The sequence below is a fragment of the Thunnus albacares genome, chromosome 9, assembly GCF_914725855.1.
Source record: "Thunnus albacares chromosome 9, fThuAlb1.1, whole genome shotgun sequence".
Lineage (NCBI taxonomy): Eukaryota > Metazoa > Chordata > Actinopteri > Scombriformes > Scombridae > Thunnus > Thunnus albacares.
Window position 1 is genome coordinate 19556287 of NC_058114.1, and position 23075 is coordinate 19579361.

At 40.6% G+C, this 23075-nt stretch overlaps 1 protein-coding gene across 2 annotated transcripts in view; it reads left to right on the forward strand.

Moving 5' to 3' along the window:
• The window catches only part of LOC122988729 (voltage-dependent R-type calcium channel subunit alpha-1E), a 104600-nt gene that overhangs the window by 65118 nt on the left and 16407 nt on the right, over positions 1-23075 (forward strand). For both annotated transcript variants that reach the window (XR_006404871.1, XM_044361293.1), the window contains exons 9-29: positions 1328-1518; positions 3942-4045; positions 5867-5982; positions 6212-6265; positions 8053-8148; positions 8374-8583; positions 8779-8891; positions 9101-9213; positions 9596-9727; positions 10413-10482; positions 10645-10762; positions 11529-11596; positions 11821-11912; positions 14909-15823; positions 16528-16766; positions 17421-17532; positions 19816-19945; positions 20527-20586; positions 21682-21788; positions 22023-22034; positions 22258-22354. Coding sequence is in view for 1 of the 2 variants with exons in the window: in XM_044361293.1 (XP_044217228.1) it covers positions 1328-1518; positions 3942-4045; positions 5867-5982; positions 6212-6265; positions 8053-8148; positions 8374-8583; positions 8779-8891; positions 9101-9213; positions 9596-9727; positions 10413-10482; positions 10645-10762; positions 11529-11596; positions 11821-11912; positions 14909-15823; positions 16528-16766; positions 17421-17532; positions 19816-19945; positions 20527-20586; positions 21682-21788; positions 22023-22034; positions 22258-22354 (3149 nt within the window). In the remaining variant the exon portion in view is untranslated. The remainder of the gene's footprint in view (positions 1-1327; positions 1519-3941; positions 4046-5866; positions 5983-6211; positions 6266-8052; positions 8149-8373; positions 8584-8778; positions 8892-9100; positions 9214-9595; positions 9728-10412; positions 10483-10644; positions 10763-11528; positions 11597-11820; positions 11913-14908; positions 15824-16527; positions 16767-17420; positions 17533-19815; positions 19946-20526; positions 20587-21681; positions 21789-22022; positions 22035-22257; positions 22355-23075) is intronic.

Here is a 23075-nt window from a genome sequence, read left to right on the forward strand (position 1 = left end):
CTAAACATAAAACACATATTTAAACTCATACATGATACTAATTTACCACTTTTACTTCAGTCGTTCATGTATGTATGTTATCAGGAAAGACTGACTCTATAACCGCACACATGCACAGACTATCCCCATCCAGTGAAAAGACAGAAATATAACAAATACATCTTGGGATCTCAATCCACATAAGTAATTGTGAGTCCGTTAGTTAAGTGTACTTCAGTCAGATCAGTTCAGATACACACACGTACACACACATTGATTCATACTACTCCATTTGTGATAGTAGCCGATGTTAACATCCGGTGATTACTGTTATTCAGATATTTTATTCCTCTTCTGCCAATATCTAATTCAAACTGCATTGCAAAACAGGAAATAGTCTAATCATCTGCCACACTCTGGTGGCATGAATGAAACAAAAGAGAGCAATTTGTAGAAAGGACCTGAAAAGGTTGGAGAACTGTGAATAATGCATGAAATGAGAATGGATAAAAGAATCATTTTACAGCTATTTTTGACAACAGACTGAGTCACAGAACATAAAAGCAAAGAGTCAAGTTTCTGTTGTTATTGTGTATGTTATATATGTGTGTGTGTGTGACTTTGTGACTTGTGTATTTATGTAGCTCTTTAGGCCTATTATTACAATCTCAAATGCATACACACGTACACACAATGGCATGCCAGGCTGCACCTGGAGACATGATCAAACCAAACCGGCAGTGTTGTCCTGTATAATTAAAACCAACAATACGGTGCGCTACAATGGCTCATTGTACATTCACAGCTGTCATTAACCTCCGAGCTCCTCCTGTCACACTGAAGCTGAATGGACAGTTTGATAACACAGACAGACTGAAGTGAGTAGATTCTGTCACTGAATGGTCACGTTAGTGTTCAGACAGGCGCTCTGCTCTTCCACTGTTTTATTGAGTTTTTTTTTTTTTTTACTCTAATTCATTCTTACATTCATACACTGATATGACAAGACAGACAGGCAAGACATCATCTAAGAATTCACTGTCACATAACTCCACTGTTGATGAATAATAATGGGAAACATTGCATGAAATGTTGCTTTAATTTACAAAATCAATCATGCAGTGTTCACTAGTGTTCTACCTGGGTACATGGATTGTTTTAAATTGCATGTGCTGGAGCTTGAAGCTGAAGTCGTTAAAAACACTCAAGCCTTCACATTTCATGCGCTGCATATACAGAAGTAACTTTTTAATGTCAGGAAACATTGCAACACTTCGAACAGGTTTTTTGTAACGTGTAACACATTCTTGCTTCTTTTCCTCTCCCGTCTCTGCACCTTTCTGTTCAGAAAACGAGACGGTGGACTCTTCCGAGTTTGAGTTCCCATGTGGCGTGCGTCAGTGTCCAGCCAAATACACCTGCAACCATACTTGGATTGGCCCTAATGACGGCATCACCCAGTTTGACAACATCCTGTTTGCTGTTCTCACTGTCTTCCAATGCATCACCATGGAGGGATGGACCACTGTACTCTACAATGTAAGGCTCACACACTCAAACACACACATGTGCCACTCATAATATTTTCAAGATTGCTGCAAATTATAGAGGTGTAGTAGAGTTTTGTCACAATTTAGACTCCATTAACCCTAATGAACAGGAGCAGCATCAGGTCCAGAACGCTGATGGTTGTTGAGTGGATGTGTGCAACCCCTGCATCCTCCTTTCTCTCAGGCTGTCTGCCTGTGGATGTAAAACATAGAGAGGGGAAATACTGGCTTGTGGTTTTAGTGTTGAAACTGTGTGAGAATTTTGTCCATTCCTGTTTTGCTCTCTGCTTGCCATTTTTATTCCCTCTGTCTCGAGAAATGTACAACCTGCTGCAACACACTGCCTGAATAGAGATTAGACTGCCCACCTACTAGTTATGAAATATGTCACGCTTCAGTGTCTCTTAGAGGAAAAAATGTAGTCTGCTATATATATATATATATATATGAGTAAAAAGTGTAGATGCAAAAATGACTCTTTTGCTTCTGTTTACTCAAAATACAGATCTAATATGTATTATTTTCAAGAACGCATTTTCATACCAGCTCTTCTTCACTTTTGCTTCTATGAATGTCTACCTGAACCACCTGAAAAGTATCTTTTTCCTTCCATGTTCATATTGAATCATTAGAATTACATTATGTGACCAAGGGTGTGTAGTTTTGTCATCCTGCTCGACTGACATCGCACAGAGCAGTGACAGATTGCTCAAAGATTGACTCAAAATAAGACCGAGTTGAGTCAGAAATGCTGTTGCTCTGACACAAGTTAACGAAATTGAGAGTTTTATACCTAAGGTATCTTAGCCCAGTATAAAAAGTCAGCTGTACTTTTTGAGGCAATGTTTTAAAACCCCCTAAAGTTATACAACAGAGAAATAAGATAATAAGCCATCATATTGCATCTCACAGAGACATCTGTTCAAATAATGAGCATTGAAACCAGTAACAATGCAATTTTCTGCCGCAGAGTGCTGTCTGACAGGGAGGAGATGCTGCACGATGCTTCATGAACCTCTGTGTCAGGCAACCAGACACAGACAGACAGTGTGTAGACAGAGAGGCAAGCAGTGGCAGGCAGTGGCACCATTTGCTAATTTGATATAGCTGTTGCCTGCATGACCATCCAACAAATCAAGTCCAATCATGTTCACCTCTGCCTGCAGCCGAGCAGAATTACCAGATCCTTTTCAGATAGGAACACTGTATAAAACCGTGCCCATGTAAAAAACCAAACCATCAGAACAGAATATTTGGAAAAATAATCAAGGATTTGTTCTTCCTACTATTTATTTTAGTCGTTTTAGAAAAGCCTGGACCATTTAGTAAATGTTAGTGTATTTTAATCAATGTGATTTTTTTTGTCCAAAGAAATAAATAGAGGTAAATTACAAAAAAAAAAGTTATATCAATTAAATGGGCAATTTTTAACGCAGGTTATCTCCTACATGTGCTCTGTCTCACCAATTAATATCACAAAGATTTGGTCTTTTTATATATTTGGTATTTGTATTTGTCTTTCTAAGTTTCCAAAAGCTTTTGCAGTGTTATAGACTGACATTTTGGTCAATTTTGAAACAAATCAGTTTTCCATTTTCAAAGATTCTCCCATTTTGGTCAAATTTGAGCGAGAGAGGAGTTGATGTGATAAAAACTGTTGCACTGTTGTGGCTAAAAGTCAGGGTTATCAGTGATGGAAATGTGCGGAAATCGAAGGACAATCATAGAATCAATAGAATTTTAGTTTTTTTTATTTTCATCAACCTCAAAATTATCTCAGTATCAGCAGCGATTGCAAGCATACACACACGCATAAACTGCTGCGTCTGGGTGTAGCTTGCAATCAGCTGCCTGCCCTTTCAGTTTTTATTGAGATTGATGAAGGCAGACGATTTTCCAGAGTGATTGTATTATGTTGCCGTAAGTGATGCTGAATGAGAACAAGAAAGGACAGAGGAATGAGACAGACAACATGCTGCTAGAATGCTGACTGTACAGACGTACTGTAATGGTGTTTACTGTAGTCTAGTTTAATCAATGTTGAATACACAGAAGTACATATGCACACACACACACACTGTAGTGAAGAATCACACTCTATGCATTGAACACTTCATGTTTACTTCCTTAGGTCCAGGTGCAGAAATGCAGCTCTCTGTTTCTATATTGGCTTCATACACTAGTTTTTCTCCGGTGCAGAATACCTCCACTCTCCTCCACACTTGCTCTGTGAGGCCGACCGGATCAATACACATGATGTCTCTGTTCAGTGTCCTGCCTGCACTCAGACTTGAACCTTCAGCAGCCACCCAAACACCTACACTGGTGTATTTCTGTCATATCCCAACGGCAACACAAGTCTGCTCCAGCCTGAGTTGATTTTACTGAGTTTAAAACTTTTTACTGTTTCAGACCGACGATGCCTTGGGCCCCAACTGGAACTGGCTCTACTTCATCCCTCTCATCATCATTGGCTCCTTCTTTGTCCTGAACCTGGTGCTGGGAGTCCTCTCTGGGTAGGTCTGCTCTTCAGTCCAAGCCCTAGGTTGTTGTCTATCTCAATCTTGACAAAGCCTAAACCTCTTGTAAAAGTAAAGGAGATTTATGGGGATTTTCTAGCTCATAAATTATCAGATTTGCTCACTACCTGAGTTGATTTCATTGTCCACTATCAACCAACTATGAAGTAATAAAAAATTCTGCGAAGGTGTGGAGTCTGCCAGACAGACTTAAACTGTGTCCTAGTTTAGAGGTTGTTTACTTCCCTATCTGCAATTCAAGAGCACACACCACATCAAAAGCAGTCAAACAATGCCTGTCACACATTTCAAAGCATTCTCTGTATGCATTTGAGAAATGCATCCTTCTCTTACCCACATTTAGAGGACAAAGCCTCCTTTACCGCCCCTATAACAGTGCATTCGGGCAGTCATTGTCAAACTATAATGTTGCTAAAAAGGCTGTTATCATGAAATATTTACCAGGTGTTTGTGTGTAGGTGGTCATCAGTCATTGTTAAATACATTGTATGATCTGAACCAATTAAAAACCTACTACAGGATATAAATAATGGAGCCCGGGCTACTCAGCTGTTTATACTCATTAGCAGCCTAGACATGTTTAAAACTCCACAGGGCAATACAGATAAATACAAGTTACAGTGTATTGATGTGTTTACTGTTAAATGCCATTAAATTTGCCATTTGAGGGCAATTTTTGGGTGATTAATTTGGAAATGTCAACGTTGTGACTTAACTAAATCTGCTGAAATGGATATCTCACTTTAAGCTTTGAGCAGTGTTTTCAATTAGTTTTGGTCTTGGTGAAGCTAAACTGTCAGCCTTGTCCCAATTTCATACTTCATACTAATTCTATACAGTATGTCCTTCATCTTACTCATGCTGTTTTAGCAATTAGTACACAAAGCAATCGGCACTGTCATGAGCAAAAAGATTTAACTCTTTTTTTTTTTGGTTTTGTTTTCAAAAATCTTTCCATAACTGTCTCCCCACCTCCCACATTTTTTTTCATCTTTGAGTAGCACTTTCATTTCCTTTGTGCATTACATTGTTGGACAATGGTGTCACTTCAACAGCACACTCAAAAATCTACCATATTTAGTATGCATGCTGCCTGGTTTGAGTAGCTACACTTCCTTTTTTTTTCGCTTTTCCAGTGTGAACACATTACAAGCTCAAAACCAGCTTGGAATTAGCATGTAGTGTGGACTTGTGACATGACAGGTGTCCTTTGGAGACGTGGCACAGATTCAGCCCACTAGTCTTCAGTCCTCCAAAGGCCACTACACCTTCATGGGCCACTTCCTTCAAAGGAGACGGCCCCTGAAATGGGTCACAGCTGTACAGTCAGATGTTTTATTGCCCTGTTGGTTTAGGATCTGGCAGACTAGACTGTAAGCAAGAATAAACTGTAACTTCATTTTTCACTGACTGGTTGAGTGGTTGGCACACCAGCTACTGTCACACCAAGCCGTGTTGTTTCAGCACACGGTGTCAAAGTCCATACAAGTTAATTAGTTTTACAGAAAGGTTAATGGGGGATCTATTATCATTATTTCCACAGTGAGAGGGATGGAGACGACTCCTCTCTCCTCTCCTCTCCTCTCTTCTCTTCTCTTCTCCTCTCCTCTCCTCTCCTCTTCTTCTTTCTCTTCCTCTTGCGGTCAAATAAACAATGACAAGATCTTAGTTCAAGGCAACAATAGCTTTTCCCGCACTGATTGTCTCTAAGAGGAATTATTTATAAATGTGTGTGTGATTATAAATCCCACTACCCTTAGAGAGTAAAATAAATGATTCTGTGGTTTGGTTCTACAGGGAGTTTGCCAAGGAGAGGGAGAGGGTGGAGAACCGCAGGGCCTTCATGAAATTGAGACGCCAACAGCAGATTGAGAGAGAGCTCAACGGCTACCGGGCCTGGATCGACAGAGCAGGTGGCTTTACTCTCAATCACAGCACAGGGAGATCAAGGATTTGGCTCATGATGAGTAAAGGAAAATCGTTATTTCAGCTTCAAGACTAACTCTCTCCACTGAGGAACACAAGACTTTCTGATGCAACCTGTTGTCTTTTAGCTACAAAAGATGCCAGTTTACTGTATCTCCATCTGAGCCATCATCTGCTGCTCATTTCTGATTACAGTTTTAACTTTTTGCTTTCCAGAGGAGGTGATGCTTGCTGAGGAGAATAAGAATCCAGGACCGTCAGCCCTCGATGGTAAGTCAGAAGGAGGTCTTTGTTTTTCCTACTTTCATTGTGCACATTGTCTCTCTGCTCACATTGCTTTACATTCTGTCTCTCTTAAACTGTTCTGTGTTTTAACGCAAATGTGCCTTATAAATATTATTCAAGCATATGTCATTATAGTATGTTTTGTGTATTTGTCTGTGATATTAGATTGACACATACTTTTTTCCAGTGAAATTGGATTACATTTAAACCTGGTGGAACTTTACTGCTAAGCTGGCAAATTTTGAAATGAAAAAATGACCCAGATTTTGTTGCTGCTGTGGTGTACTCGCACACATCGCTTACACCATTACGCCTCTTTATACAACTCTGAGTGTTACATAGAGAGAATTAGCCCTGATAGTGCTAAACCTGCCGCTAGACACGGTGCCCCGCAGACAGCTAAGTGTCTGCTCTGACCCTCTGAACTCTACTTTGACCTTTCCTCTTCGCTAAACCAGCAGGCCTTTGATTAAATGTTGATTGATTGGCAGCTCTCAGGAGGCTCCCAGAGTGGAGTACAGGTGGTGCCTATGGTGAGAACCGTCCTCTGCTCTGCTCCTTCCCTCACCAACTTCACCGCCCCATTTGCCACACACACACACACACTTTAACATAGAAAAACAGAAGCAAATCCTTGCTCGGGTATGTTTCTGTCACTTGAAGCAGAGAGACGCTCTGACCAGGTAAAAATAAACTAAATGATGCAAATCTGTAGTAAAATCACATAGTGGGTCCAGCTGTTGTGATGGAAATAAGTGCGGAAGCTCTGATAGCTTTGATTAAAAAGAAAGGTGGCACACTGCAGTTGCCTTAGCAACCACTGGTCTAGAAAGACATTAGCATGCATGTGTTTGTTTGCGTGTGTGTCTGTGTTTGTGTGTGTGTGTGTGTTGACAGGACCCAGTGTTCCTGCCTTTAGCAAACACTCCTGTGTGTGAGATGAGCAATATTTTTGTGTATCTGTGTATGTTTGATCAGTGGCTTATTAAAAAAAAAGTCTCCAAGCAAATATTGACCCCAAGTAGATTGAGAAAATACAAGGTAGCGGGAAGGTGTGAGTGGGGTGGGGTAAGGGGGGGTGGGAGGGGTAGGATAAGAGGTAATCACAAACACATCCGTCAGTGAAAGGTCAAAACACGCTCGTCACACTCACTTTGGCATGTGTGCACTGCACGTCGAGTCCCCCGATACTGTATGACAACACAGCTCAAATAAGACAAATGCATGAACCGCCAAGCCGCCTCGGAGCATGGTTCGCTATGACAGAGATCATAAAATAGCAGCAGAAGGTTTGCATTCAGCTGTTTGGATCATTACACTAACATTAAATGATCATTTTTATCTCATTCAGCTGCAGCGCTAATGAGCTTAACTTTCCCTTTCAGCTAAACCTTCACAGGCATTAGCTTGTCATGCAGATGATCTTCACTTCTTCTTGTCATTTGCCTCATCGTGATCTATTCATTGCATTGTATGTTTACATACTTGCATACTGCTTAAGTCTAACTATGAGTGTCTTAAAAATGTAAGGGTGGTCAAGCATTAGGCAGCTTTTTGGGCAATGTTGACATACGAGCAGCCAAAAGCTACAAATCTGTTCAGTGACTCAACACAAAAATGCAAAGCAACTGTTGCTCGGTCATGTTGCCCAAAAGTCAGCTTTGGTTTACTACCTTCACATTAAATTCCATCTAATTTCACCGACTGTATCAGTTACGTTGTTTGATCAGCTTGTTCTGGTACTTTTTATGTTCTACCTTCTCTGTCTGCAGTGTTGAAGAGAGCCACCACCATAAAGAGGAGAGGCATGGATGTGGTGCGTCGAGGGCAACCAGGGGAAGAACAATATGGTGACATCTCCTCTGTGGGTGAGTGGGAGTCTGGACAGGCTCATAAATACGGGCACATAAAGTATAAGGCACACTCTGGTGAGAAACACCAAGCTCCACTACAGTGTTAGAAATGCATATTTGACGCTGTTGTAAACATCACACTGTTGGGAGCACAGTTTAAGACTCAGAGTGGGAACATGCTGTACTGTACAAGCACTGCTGGTTAGTTAGTTAGCAGTTTCCTCCTCTCTCTCCCTGAAGGCATCCCCATGGCTAGAGCAAGTATCAGGAGCGCCAAACGAGGTCCTACAGCATATTTCCGCCGCAAAGAGCGTCTCCTGCGCATTTCCATCCGCCGCGTGGTGAAGACACACACTTTCTACTGGACAGTTCTGGGCCTGGTGGCTCTCAACACCCTGTGTGTTGCAATCGTTCACCACAACCAGCCCCTCTGGCTGTCGAATTTCCTCTGTGAGTCACACCTAATTTCAGTAGCACCTTGAAGTATGAGATTTGCTCAGGAAGGTAAAACCCCCTTACCTGTCACCTCTGTAATAGCTGTAACGCCTTGAAAGTTGATGTTTTTAGTTATTTTTTCCATTACAATTGTCGTGGTCCTTGTTTGTGTCAAAATGTTAATACCTCTTTTTGTTGTTGTTGTTCCAGACTATGCAGAGTTCCTGTTCCTCGCTCTGTTCCTGACTGAGATGTTTCTGAAGATGTACAGCTTAGGACCACGTCTCTACTTCCACTCCTCTTTCAACTGCTTTGACTGCAGTGTCAGTACTCCATCTCCCTCTCTACATATTTGTTTCTCCCAAAATTCAGCTGCTTGTGTCTTTAAATCATGCCGCATCAGCCCTCTCTTACTCTATGTCTCTCTTCTCTCTCTCTCATCTCTGTCGAGTGTTTGTATACACAAATTATTGATTTGCTCCTTTTTTATTTTTGATTGAATCTGCATTTCCTCATAAATATATCTCTATAGGTGATTGTTGGCAGCATCTTTGAAGTGCTGTGGGGTTTCTTCAGGCCTGGCACTTCCTTTGGCATCAGTGTCCTGCGAGCTCTCCGTCTGCTGAGGATCTTCAAGATCACTAAGTTAGTGTGGCAGCCTTCCTCACTCTGTTGAGATATTTCATTCTGTTTACAAGAAACATTTCACCTTTGACTGAAAGCTGGCAGCAGTGTTGTTTATGTAACGTTTGACACATTGGTGTGATATGCAGTTTTCTATATTTCACATTAATAAGAGATACTGGGTTGTGTTGGAGATTCATTCAGTCTTTTCTGAAATATTTACAAAGCAAAGTGCATCAAAAACTAAGTCTTCCTTGCCCAAAACAAGAATATATGCCTATGACATTTATGTTCCTTACAAAGGAAAGTCCCATACTTTTTGTCAGGTCACTCAAAAATCTTTCAGTATTATTCACTGTCTTATCGTTTTTTTGCACTAATTTGGTATTTTGTGACTGCCCAGGTATTGGGCATCTCTGAGGAACCTGGTCGTTTCTCTGATGAATTCCATGAAGTCCATCATCTCCCTTATCTTCCTTCTCTTCCTCTTCATCGTTGTCTTCGCACTTCTTGGCATGCAGCTCTTCGGTGGCAGGTAAAAATAAAAAGTTATGCGCAGTCCTCTGAATAAAATACCAATACTCATAGTTCAATGCATCACGTCTTATGAGCCCATAAAGAAAATGGAGTGAAGCAAGGCGCTAGCCAGGCAGAGAGACTAATCAATTTGACTGAAAATATAGATAATAAATACTCATTCAGCACAACATAAAAACAAAGGTTTAAGTAGACTTCATGGTTCAGTGGGTTCCTCTTTATTGAATAGACAGAGTTGAGGAGAAAATAAATTGTCCTATGGCCTGTTCACAGTTGTTTTCATTATACCAAAAGACTATGTGAGCTTGGTAGAGATTTAAGACTCTGCCTTTGTCACACACACACACACACACACACACACACACACACACACACACACACACACACACACACACACACACACACACACACACACACACACACATACACACACACAGAGCTATGCTTGGTTTCCCCCGAGTCGAAGGCTGTTTCCCGCAAGCTTGTCGCTTCAATAAAGGCTGGCTGAGGTACACAAGCATGACCTTGTGTATGAACTGGCCTCTAGAATACAGAGCAATTGGGAAAAAAAGAAAGTTCAGCTCCATCTACCAGCCAGCTTGTCGGGGAGGAAGAGGATTGATTTCTTTCTGACCAAAAAATGAGATTTTTTTAAGACCATATATGTCAAATTTTTCTCACAGGTTCATCTTTGAAGACTACACCCCGACAAACTTTGACACCTTTCCTGCAGCCATCATGACCGTCTTTCAGGTCTGGAGATAAACCTGCCAAGTTATTGCTCTCCGATTAAAACAAAGTTATTACAGTGACTCATAATATGAGGAGGATGTAAATTTGAGTGTAACAGTTTAGCTAATGTGGAGAAAAGTGTGCCTAATTTCAACAGTGATGCTCAGTGCGTTTGTTTCTCAGATCCTAACAGGAGAGGACTGGAACGAGGTGATGTACAACGGTATTCGCTCTCAAGGAGGAGTGAACTCTGGCATGTGGTCCTCCATCTACTTTATAGTGCTCACACTGTTTGGAAACTGTATCCTTCTTTACTTTTCCTTTAAGAAAGTATAAAAGGGTTCATTCCAAAATGGCAAATACAGTACTGATTTATTTAATAATTTCATAGTTACATAAATCTACTGATGTACTTGGACACATTATCAGTACTAAAAAATACTATTATTACTTATAAACCCTAATTTGTTATCATTTAGTAAAGCTCATTTGGCTATTTGGCTCCATTTTTTGCCTTACAAATGTTGTCACTTTTATTATAAAGTTTTATTAGTCATTTTAGAGTGATACTGATACTGATTTATTTTGTTTTGTGATACAGCAACTAAGGACAGAAAACGCATCTATTTACCATCAACTTACCAAGTGCTTATGGTTAACATGTTAGCAAATACCTGCTTATTACACATGCAGCAGACACAGAGCAACATGTGCATGCCATTAGAGTTATGCTAGTGGAAACCTGCTGAATGTCATTCAAAATTTCATCCATTATGTAGCTCAGGTTTTGTCCAACAACCCCTGAGAAAGCTTAGCTTAGGACTGTAAATGTTTGATGTAACATGAGGTAACATAGCATATAATCTGTTTGTGTGAGCTTGTGTGGTGAGTGTGTTTGCCTACATTATGATATCTGCATAGAGGTAAAAACTAGCCTTTTGATTCTCAGTGTGATCAGCAATACTAGCAAATGTTAAGGTATATCATAACAAGGAGTCAGTGTTGTGCCAGTTGGTGTTTTTAGTACTGTTGTGCTTTGACCATGTCCTTAACTCACCTGTGACCAGACACTCTGCTGAATGTTTTCTTGGCCATTGCTGTGGACAACCTTGCCAATGCACAAGAACTTACTAAGGTAATGTAAAAGTGAATAATAAAAAAAGATGCCGTCATTGAAAATACAAGCCTGCTCTAAAGATCTGCTGTTATTAATGCTAAATAGTTTAATAATATTTCCGCTCTGCCGTGTCCAGCTCTGCTCATTCCTCCTTCCATCGCTTTGATTCTGTTAAATTATTCCAAATCACAGATGCTACAGCTGTTCAGTCTCCTTTTTAATGCTTCTTCTCTTTTGATCAGGATGAAGAGGAAGCAGAGGCAGCGTTCAACCAGAAGCATGCTCTCCAGAAAGCAAAGGAGGTCGGACCGTTGTCCTCCTTCATGTCCTCAGAGTAAGTGCTGTATGCAACCGCTCTCCCTGCCTGAGCTCCTCCTCTTCTCTCCTCTTCTCTCCTCCCTCTGTCTCTCTCTTCCTCTCCCTCCTCCCTTCCTCCAAGGAGTGTCCATGTAGGACTAAACCACAGTGCCAACATTTAGCACAAGTTAAATCCAGCAAATAGTGAGTTATCATTTGATGCAGTAGAAAAGAGTTACTAATGAAACTACGACATGCAGAACAGTTATGGATGGAGGCTAAGGGTCATCAATATACAGAGCTTCAAGTTGTGCTGCTGTGTAAGTGCTGGCTTGTAGCACTCAAATGTCACTTAGGGCCTGTTGAGCAAATCATTATTTGGTGTTGTCCCACTAGAGACTTATTGATACATCTATACTGAAAGGTCTATTATCTAGCCTCTGCCTGCTCCCAGTACTGTAATTGAAGTCTATATCTCCATGGTTACTGGTTCCACCATGTGGTGGGAGGTGCTTATATTGTTGTCATGGAGACAGGGTTACTTAGCGTCCAAATTAACGTGGTGTGTCCATCACAGTGATATACTTCTTTACTCAGCAAAGTGGTTGGCAGGAGAGAGTGTGAGGAAGTAAAATGAAGTCTGTTTAAGTGTTCTCTCTTGTGGAAAATTTGATTCATGAAGTAACGTGACCTTGTTTTCTCAATGCCCAGGTTTCCAGCATGCGGAATAGATTGTATTTTACTCAGGGATTGATTGCAGAGTGTGTTGTCGTAGGTGGTGGAAGTGCATGTGCATGCACAGGAGTGGAGACCACTGCATCTATATGCACGCTGTGTTTTGAGAAACAAGCAGTTTGTTGCATGGGCATGTGGAAGATTTTACAAGATAACACTTTATTAATATGAAATGATATACCTCTTTCTTTCTTTCTTTCTTTCTTTCTTTCTTTCTTTCTTTTTTCTTTCTTTCTTTCTTTCTTTCTTTCTTTCTGTCTTTCTGTCTTTCTGTCTTGAGGCTTTGCCATTTTCTGAATGAAATGAAGAACAGAACAAAAAGAAAACTAGAGATGTGCGTTAGTTTCAGTTGAGCCAACTGAGGGTCAGGCTCTTGTCAAAGCCCATAGAGAGGACTGGAATACCACAGGGTCATCTCGGCCAGCATCTGTATTCAGAGAGGACTCTCTGAACTTTGAGGGTTTCTGGTCTCATCTCTAATGTCAGCTATGAAACCCCGGCAGTACCTGCCCCTGCTGACCTTGAGGAAACTTGCATGACAGAATTTGCTCATTGAAAAAAAAAAAAAAAAGAGATGCAGCATGTTGGAGGCTGATGATAATTTCACCTTGGGACCGCATGCATCTGGTCAGCATGATCAAAGGGAGAAAAACAGAAATTACACACACACACACACACACACACACACACACACACACACACACACACACACACACACACACACACACACACACACACACTGAGAATGCTTTCCACATAATTTATAACAAAGTGATACTGAAAGGACTGTGATATTTGGATAGTGTTTTCAGTGTGTGTGGTTTTTTTCTTCCATTGTGTAGTCTTTAATCCCACATCCAAATGCTCTTGACTATTCTGAATATATTGAGCCAATATTTTGAAGATCAGCACATGAATTTACTCATTTAGATGTGCTAGCATGACATAAAAGAATGCTAATGTGTCAGTGCTCTGAGGTGGCGGTGGCGTTCAGAGCTGCATCCCAGTGTGGTGGTTTTGTTTGAAGGGTATCTAAATATGTATTCTTTTCCTGTGTCGGCTGATGGAACCCATCTCTGTGTTTTCTACCTGTACCCATACTGTGGCTCAGACTGTCCAACATCTCAATCTACTTAAAATGTCTTCTTATCAATGTTGCGTTTAGTGTTGATGTTGATTGTTATTAATGTTGTTTAATTGGTCTAATACTGCTACCATCTTGTTTGTCAATGTGCCGCTTGGCTCCCATGGAGACACACACCAAAGCATCATGAGTCCAGTATTTAAGCTCTAAATTGATCCTTTATTCATTACAAACATTTAAAGAAATGATGTGTGCAATGGAAATGTTCTGTTGCAAATAGATGTAGACATGATGTAGAAATTAAATATGAAATTAATAATTCATCAGTGTGTCTAGTCTGCTTAAAAGCAGTTTTACCCTTAAGCAATGAATAACAAATTCAGGACAGCTGGTAAATGGTATTAATCCTCTATATAGATGTTATTATGACTTTGGTTTTAAAGGCTAGTCTGTGATGTTAGAGGATCGTTTGCTGTGTGTCTCCTGGCCTGTTTTGTCTCTGCCCACAAAAGCACTAATGTCTTGTTTTCAACCAATCGCTCATTGATAACACGGACCACACAAGAGTCCACGCTCCAGTAAGTAACACTGTCTGTTCAGCTCTCTGAATCTCTCACTAATGCCTGCTTGCATTTTCTTAAATGGGTAAATGTCCCAAACTCATCCTGTATACTGTAGTATTCTGTTCATGCTCTGTCCTGTACCTCCAGACTCTCAAACATTATTTGATTCCACATTTTTTTATATCTATTCCACTGATTTCATTCTGCATCTTTTTGTTACTGAAGTCACACAGCAATTCCTGGCTTGGTTAATTTATCACTTAACATCTTCATTGATCCAGTAAATTGTCTCATGTGAAATGAAAGTGCTTTTTGTTGCTGATAAACCGCTTAAACATCAGACTATAGCACCTGCTATGTACTGTTATATTCATTTTTCAGAACAAATGTTTTCATTGCTAATTTTTTTTTTTTTTCATGAAACGAAAAGGGCCTAAAAAGTAGAATTTTAAGTCCACCAGCATGCAAACCAAATGATTAACCTGGATCAATAAATTGAAAAAACAAGCTAAAATAAAATTGTCTCAACTTATATGTTAGCACTAAGACATTAACCTTACTTTAAGCCTGCTGTATGTTAAATAGGGCACTCAATATATAGAAATGTCTCCCTGTACATACTGACATTTTGTGTTTTCTTTCTCTTATCAGGGGAAGCCGGAGGAGGCGGCCCTACCTGTACAGGAAAAGAGCCATCCACCGCAGCCGGCCTACCTACTCCTGCTCCCTGGAAGAGGCCCAGGGCAGCATGAGGGAGTGCCGCCCACTCCCACCACTCAACCCCTCTAACTCTTTCATGTCCAGGAGGGAGAGAAGTAAAAGGATGACCATGTCAGTGTGGGAGCAGAGGACCAGCCAGCTGCGGAAACACCGCCAGATGTCCAGCCGAGAGATCCTGTTCAGCAACCCCAGCGAGGAGAAGGATGGGCCTTCTGCTGCAGCTCAGGCCCAGCATGGGCATCCGCTGTCACTGCACCGCAAGACCATGCAGCAAACACCGTCCGGGAGTCTGAAGCGCCTGACAGACCCCCTGGCCTCACCATCCAAAAGTCAGGCTGTGAATATGCCTCTAGATGCTGCCCTCTCTGGTGACATTACCAATCCACCAATGTCAGTGCTGGTGCCAGAGTCATTGGATCCTATGAAAGTTCCTGTTCCTGATGCATCTGTAACCATGGCAATACCAGATCCTCCTGAAGCAGAGCCCGTCACCGAGGGCGGAAAACTGGGTGTTAATCAGAGTCACAACACCAACAGTGAGCGCAGGAGCCCCAGATTGAACGGTGAGCGTCAGCACAGGGCAGTGAAGAAGTTCCGACCACCAGATAATGGTGACACCCTAACGCCCGACATGGGAGGTCATAGTGGGACCAAGGGCAGGAGGGCGCCACATCACTGTGACCATCAGACCGGGGACAGAAGTCGGGGGTCATCTCCCCAAAATGGAGGCCACTCAGAGAATCGCTCAGTCAGCAGGGAGAGGAAAAGAAATCCTGGGAAAGCAGAGAAGAAGGAAGTAGAGAGTGAAAAGAGGGAAGGAGAGGTGTCCAAACCTGAGGAGAGCAGGTGAGAAACAGCTGCTAATCTAGCATGTTTTTTAGCAGATAGGTTTGTTTGGGAGTATGTTTCACACTTGGTAAACAGATCAAATCAAAGGCAAGAGAGACAGGAATGATTAGGAGAACTTAGGGGAATGAAATGCAACAAAGGTTCCCTGTCAGATTCAGTTGAGTATGTCATAATGCCAGTGCTTATCAATGACCTGGAGATGTTACTGCATGTAACAAAATACAGATATCACTTTTCTACAGTAGATAAAAGCACAGGGATGTCTTTCAAGTTGTCATTTTCAGCATTCTGCACAAATTATTCACCAATTCACCTGTGCAGTGAAGATTTATTGATCAGGATAAGGAAATGTTTTTGGATCTTAGAAATGTTGGTCTACTCCGCACTCAAATCATCACTTTCCATTGCATCATTTTGTCTTAATGTTAAAGCTTTCCGCTCTACCTTTATGAAGCTAGTTCCTCCGTTAACAACAAATAAAGTCCTCAGTTAACTAAGAAAGAAACAACCCTCATCTCTCTAAACACTAGTTTCAAAGAATGAGCCCCAAATTTCTCAAATGAGCTTAAATGGTCACACATTACAGCAGATGTTTCTCCCCATCACTATCAGCATCACCCCACTAGTGACTGCTGCACTGAACACAGGTACGTCACTGTCCTCCTGTCTGTCCAGTTAAGTCTCTCTGTCTGTGTCTACAGACAAGGTAACTGTAATGAGGGAGGGGACACTGGCCCACCAGACAAACATACTGGTGACCAGTGTCCTCAGAAGCAGGAGGAGCCTACACAGCAATCAGAGCCGTCTCCACCTGTTGTCTCAGAGAGCAACAAAGAAGACAAGGAGACACAACAGGACCAGGATAAATCTCAGCTCAGCCCCAGTGTGATCATTGAGGTGCCCAACGAGCAGTCGTCTCTGGAGCTCTCCACAATCACAGGTAGCCAGCAGCCATTCCAACTGTTGGTTTGATTGACTTGATCGTTTGCAAAGAATATAATGTGATCAGATGCCGATATGGTGACTTTTTTCATAACTGGGAATTTTCTCATGACGTTTGACATTACTAACTTGACTCTAACCTCACAAGACCAGCCTGTAATTTTCACTTCAGTCACTGCAATTTGGAAAGGGTCTTCTATGTGACCCCTTTTCACAGCTGATTGGATGAACACACCACCCACTGATCTGTTAGTGGTTTTTGCCTTTCAGAAGCACAATGACTGTACTGGAAATCTAATTTTCATAAACTCTCAAGCAAATTAGGTTTCTGAATAAATTTGAGACAAGAAATAGATCATGTAGTTGCAGAGTCATGCTTGATTTCACATCTATTACACATAGTTAAACATTTTTGCCCTGAGAGCTCAGGCATTTTGGGAAGCAGTGAGTCATGTCATGGGCTCAATCCATTCTTAGTGGATACTCTCCAGATTAAAATCCCCCCCTGAAAACTGAATTTTGGCCTTGAGATTCCCACCTTTCTCATTTGTATCTACTCCACCTTCTTCTCATCCCACTCTACTTTTCTTCTTCCTTCACTTGCCTTTTCCTCATCTTCATCTTGTCATTTTCTTCTCCTGTACTTCCCTAGTCAACAGTAAAGACCCTGAAACCTGTAAATCAGAGAAGGAGGAGGCAGAGGAGACACAGCCTGTCAACACTGTGACTCCAGTCAGTATGTTCATCTTCAAACCTGACAACCCGTAAGTTGCTATCACACATTGCTCACAGGAAGCTGTTGCTGTGCTTTTTTTGCCTCTTCCCGTGTTTGAGTAGACACTAGAGTCTTTATGGCGGAGTGGTGCATTATTTTTTCATAATGTTGGTGCAATGAGGTAATGATGGTTCTCCAAGTAGTACATGTGCTCTGAATAAATTTCCACTATTGGAACATATTCAAAATGTTCAGAGAGTTCAAGAGTTAGACGAGAAGATCAAAACCACTCTCATGGAGTCTTCGCTGGTTGCCTGGCAACCTCATAGTGATGACATGACCCCAGGAAGTCAATGCACCTGGCCAAGAAATAGTCTGGCAGCGAACCCCTTGAAAACTACAATGTTTTGTTTTTACACTTTGGTTTTGTATGACTTAAACAAACGGGATATAACGTGTTCATTAGTGAGCATCGGTGTTTCCAGTCTTTGACCTAAGATAAGCAAACTGGCTGATAAACATCTTATCTAACTCTCAGCAAGAGAGGTAATAAGCATATTTCCCAAAATGTTGAACTATTTCTTTCAAGTCATATCATTATCACACAGTCCTACTGCATCCTTACCTAGTGAAATAGTTCAAGGTTCTGCCACTATCTCAGTTGGAAAAGAAATATGTGATGCATTTAATGAACATTTTATTTCATCAGGTAATTTATTTGAAAATGCTGGATTTGCTCCCTCTGCCTCTGATCATAGTGTGCTTTAGTGGACAAAAATTTGGGTACTCAGACCTTTTCATTGAAGCCCTTTACGAAGCATTAAGTATTTAATGCTCTTTGTTCTATTAATCCACAAAAGTCCACTGGGGCTGATTAGTTAGAGCCAAGGCCTTTATTATTAGCGGCTCCATTTTAGTTGATTGCTTAACTTATATTTTTAATCTGACTGTGGTAACAGGATGCATCCCTGATATTTGGAAGACAGCCTACGTCCCACCTTTACATAAAGGGGGTCAGTCCAATGAGCTACATAATTATCAACCAATTTCTAAACTATCGTGTCTAGCTTAAGTGTTAGAGAAACTGATGAATGATCAGATGAGAACATTCTTAGATCAACAAACCATTTTAAAGAGCCAGGCATAGTACTATGGCGGCAGCATCGAAAGTCTTGAATGATGTTGCTAGTGCATTAGATAACAGGCAGGATTGTGTTGCTCTTTTTAATGATTTATTTATGGCTTTCGATACTGTCAAGCATCAAATTCTTTTGAAACACCTGGAATCTATTGGATTTGATGAAAAGTCATGTAATTGGTTTGAAAATTATCTCAGTGGTAGAACTCAAACTGTTGTGGCTGATGGCTATTAGTCCAACTTTAGGAATCTTAACAAAGATGTGCCACAGGGCCCCATTTTAGGCCCAATTTTATTCACTATTTTTCAGAAATGAATAAGGTGAAAAAGTGACAAACAGCACGATTCATCCATATGCAGATGATGCCATTATCTATACAATAGCGCCCTTTGCCACCCAGGCTGTTCAAAACTTGCATGTTGATTTCTGTGCTATACAACAAACCTTGATTGATCTTAAATTACTTATTACTCTGATAAAACTGAATGTATGCTGCTTTCTAGAAAACCAACTAACAGTATCATGGAAGTAAATATTACTACACTTAATGGGACATTGATTGAAAGAGTATCCTTTTAAAGATACCTTGGTTTCTGGATAGATTACAAGAAGTACTTCAAAAAACATATTGATGAAAGTCTTCAAAAGCAAAACTGGCACTGCATCTTATTTATATACAAAGCTCTCTTTGTCAAATGTCCTGGGTACCCAACATGTCTTATTCATTTCAGTTCAATTTCACACTGCACTTGGTCCCAAGACTATTTGGTCTAAATTAGAATACTAAATTAGACAAGCTAATCCCTTTTAATCAATTTAAATCTCTTTTAGCTGACACAGGGCAGTGTGAATGCATGTGTTTTAATTGAGCTTTAATACTTATATTTTATACTGCTTTTTGCTTATCTGTTCATATTTGCTTTTTATATTTGTTGACTATTCTTTCTTATATTTTATATTTGTACTGTAATCAGGGCGCTCTTGAAAAAGAGAGCTTGCTCTCAATGGCCTACCCCATATAAATAAAGGTTTAAAAAAAGTCTATTCAATTCAGATGTATTTCACTACATGCATTATGTTTAACCCCAAGGTTCCTCTATTTTTGCCTGATAATGCTATTGAATTTCAGTCTTACTGTGTTACTGTTACCCCCTCTGGGCATAATTTTCACTCTGCCTCGTGCTCTCTCTCAGGGTGCGTCGAGTGTGTCACTATGTGGTGAACCTCAGGTACTTTGAAATGTCCATCCTCTTGGTCATAGCTGCTAGTAGTATAGCACTCGCTGCAGAGGACCCTGTGGCCACCTCCTCTGACTGGAATAAGGTTTGTGTGTTCACATTATGTATTTCTGTCTGATACAGGGGCGTCTGTAACATAAATGACTTGATAAAATCCAGAATACCTTTGCTGTTTCAATGATCGAATCACTATGTAACTCCTGAGGTACAATTTCAATTACTATTTATCGGTGCCTTGGGTCTCATAGCTCCCTTCATCTACACTAAGCAGCTAAAGTACCATTAAGGAAAAATGAAAACACTCTTAAAAAAAACATTTCCTTAAATTGTTTTGCAAAAGGCCGCTAATGTGACTTGATGGGGGGCAATTAAATTGCTGATGAGTGAAGCAAATGACGTCTGGAACACACTGAGCCTGGTTGTTTATGGGAGGAATGAGGCTAATTAGCTGTGTTGCATAACCGTCATTTGAGGGGACTGTTTTATACTAAACCACAAGCTGGGAGTCTGTGAAGTAAAAAAGCGTGAAATGTCATGAAATAAACGCAACAAGTAGAGAGAATTGGCTTTCTTGTGAAGAGCACATTTTCTTTTTTATCGACTTCTCATCTGAGTTTTTGATCTTTCCCTTTGACTGTCCCTCTGTCTCTCACTCTCATTTCACAGGTTCTACGGTATTTTGATTATGTGTTCACTGGAGTCTTCACATTTGAAATGATTATAAAGGTGAGTTACTGTGTAAAGATGGTAAAATAATGATCACGGTTTGGGGACTGATTGCATGCAAAATTCACTGTCAGACTCAGGATACAGACTTGACTTGTGAGGTCTGAACAAGAGCTTAAATAAGTCTGAAGAGAAGTGGGGGAGTTAAGTATGTCAGCAGGTACAGGAGGACGGGGGATATGGAGGCAGCTTGGAGGTTGGCTGAAAAGGATCCACAGGTGAGAGCCAGAAGAGGAAACTGGAATAGTTAATGTGGCACAAAGTCTTGACAAACTGACAGGAGACCATCCAGAGACTCAGCCTTAAATACATCAGTCCAGTTGGGAGCGGTTGGGGGTAATGAGGGCAATGCAGAGCAGATGGAGCAATGGAGGCAATGACTGAGTCAGGAACAGTGACAGAGGACTCAGTCCTGACAAAAACATGTACCGTTTCAACTAAGGAGTTCCCTACTATGGAGCCACAGGAACTAAACTGGGAACTGAAAGTCAATTTTTCGCATTCTTGATTGCTTTTCTACCACATCTGAAGAACCATGAAGATTTAGAATTAATCCGATAACTGATGAAAAACAAATTGCGTTGTTTGACACACAATTCTCACACACAACGAAACAAGTAGTTCCCAACTGTTTTGGCTTGTGACCCCTTAAAAAGAAGCAATGATTACTTCAACCCCTCATCTACTGGCTGTGACCAGTTCTAGTAAAGAGGGATTTCCTTTCTTGTTTTATTTGGATAATTTTAGAGTCCCAATGAAGTAAAATTAGCCAGTAATTTAAAGATAATAAAGCAAAGATTAAAGAAATATCTGAAAAAATAAGCATAACTGTTAAGCAGAAATGTTTTTTTCTACTTTCCTTTCCTGTTCATCATTCCTTGACCCCTCAGATTTATCCTACAACACATTTTGAGAGTCCCCAGGTTGGGAACTACAGCTCTATGTCTATAAGGCCTGTTGCTCTTGCATTTCAATCTGTTCAGGAGCTGAATTCTCTTTCCATCTGAAAATGAAATACCTAAAAAAGATATGATGTCAAAGTTGACTCCTATCCCACAGAGTTTTATTCACCGCATGGTCTTATGTTGTCCTCAGATGATTGACCAGGGTCTGATCCTCCATGATGGCTCCTACTTCAGAGACTTGTGGAACATCCTCGACTTCATTGTCGTGGTGGGAGCACTGGTGGCCTTTGCCCTCACGTCAGTCACATGATTTATTTTATGCTCTAATCATATGTCTAAACATCAAAATGTCTATACGGCAACTGTAAGTTGGCTTTTTTTGCTAAAAATGGGTGTTTCACTACATGTGCTTGGATGCTATGTAATCATCTCTTCCTCTTTTGTTTATAACATTATAACTGTTGATATATATGTCCTTCTCTCCTGTTTTTCTCCGTCTATGGATGGTGGCCCTGTGGGAATGACGAGCAGCAATGTGATGGGGTAGTTTACTAGAACTAATATCATATACTTTTTAATACCTTTAGACAAAATAAATAGAATATAAGTAGTAGACTATGTAGGAATAAACATAATGTAAATATGGATGAATAAGGTGACATAACAGTATGTAAGCAGTTTAGCATATTATATAGGAGTGTCTAAAAATGTGATATTTACCAAGTTGCTATGGTGTGATGCTCACACTCTCTGTCTTTCTGTACAGAAATAACAAAGGACGGGACATTAAAACCATCAAATCTCTGAGAGTGTTGCGTGTCCTCAGACCCTTGAAGACCATCAAGAGACTTCCTAAACTCAAGGTCAGAGATGCTCAGTTTTTGTTTTACTTGGTTGTGTTTCTGTATACGCATTAAGCATGTTCTTCTATTAATATTTAATATTATGGCCTAGTTAATTGAAGATGTATACCTGACCAATCCAAAAAAACGTTGAAAAGATCAGAGACAATGACAAGGGTTATCTAATATTATATATCTATTTATAGGTAAAAGTTGAAATGACAGATTGGACATGATTATCATTAAAGTGGACATCTATCCTGGTTTTATTTCAAGCTACATGACTGACGTAAATGTCAGGTGCTTGGAGGGAAAGATCCCAGGTCTGGATTTAGATATTTGATGGTCAACTACGGTGTGAAAAAATCACTCTTTCAATCACTGTCTTCCTTTTCCAATCATAAATGTAGCCTTTGTACAGCCTGCAATTGAGTTTGTGTATACGCCTGCATATACACACAAACAGGCGTGTATATTAATGTGCATTCGTACTAAAAAATGTGGGCTGTCACATATCCCTGCTTGTCCACCAACACACATAGAAGCATAATGAATATCATATTAAAGATACATCCTCTCTCTCTTACGCCGCGCTGTAAGTTAAAGACATGAGAGCAGAGAGCAAACGAGTAGACAGATGAGGTGATGGACCGTGAGGTGACAAACTGTGAGCATCAGGGCATGAAGACAAGACATGTTGTCAGGACTGGGATTCCCAAATCTCATACGTAGTCTGTCTGAG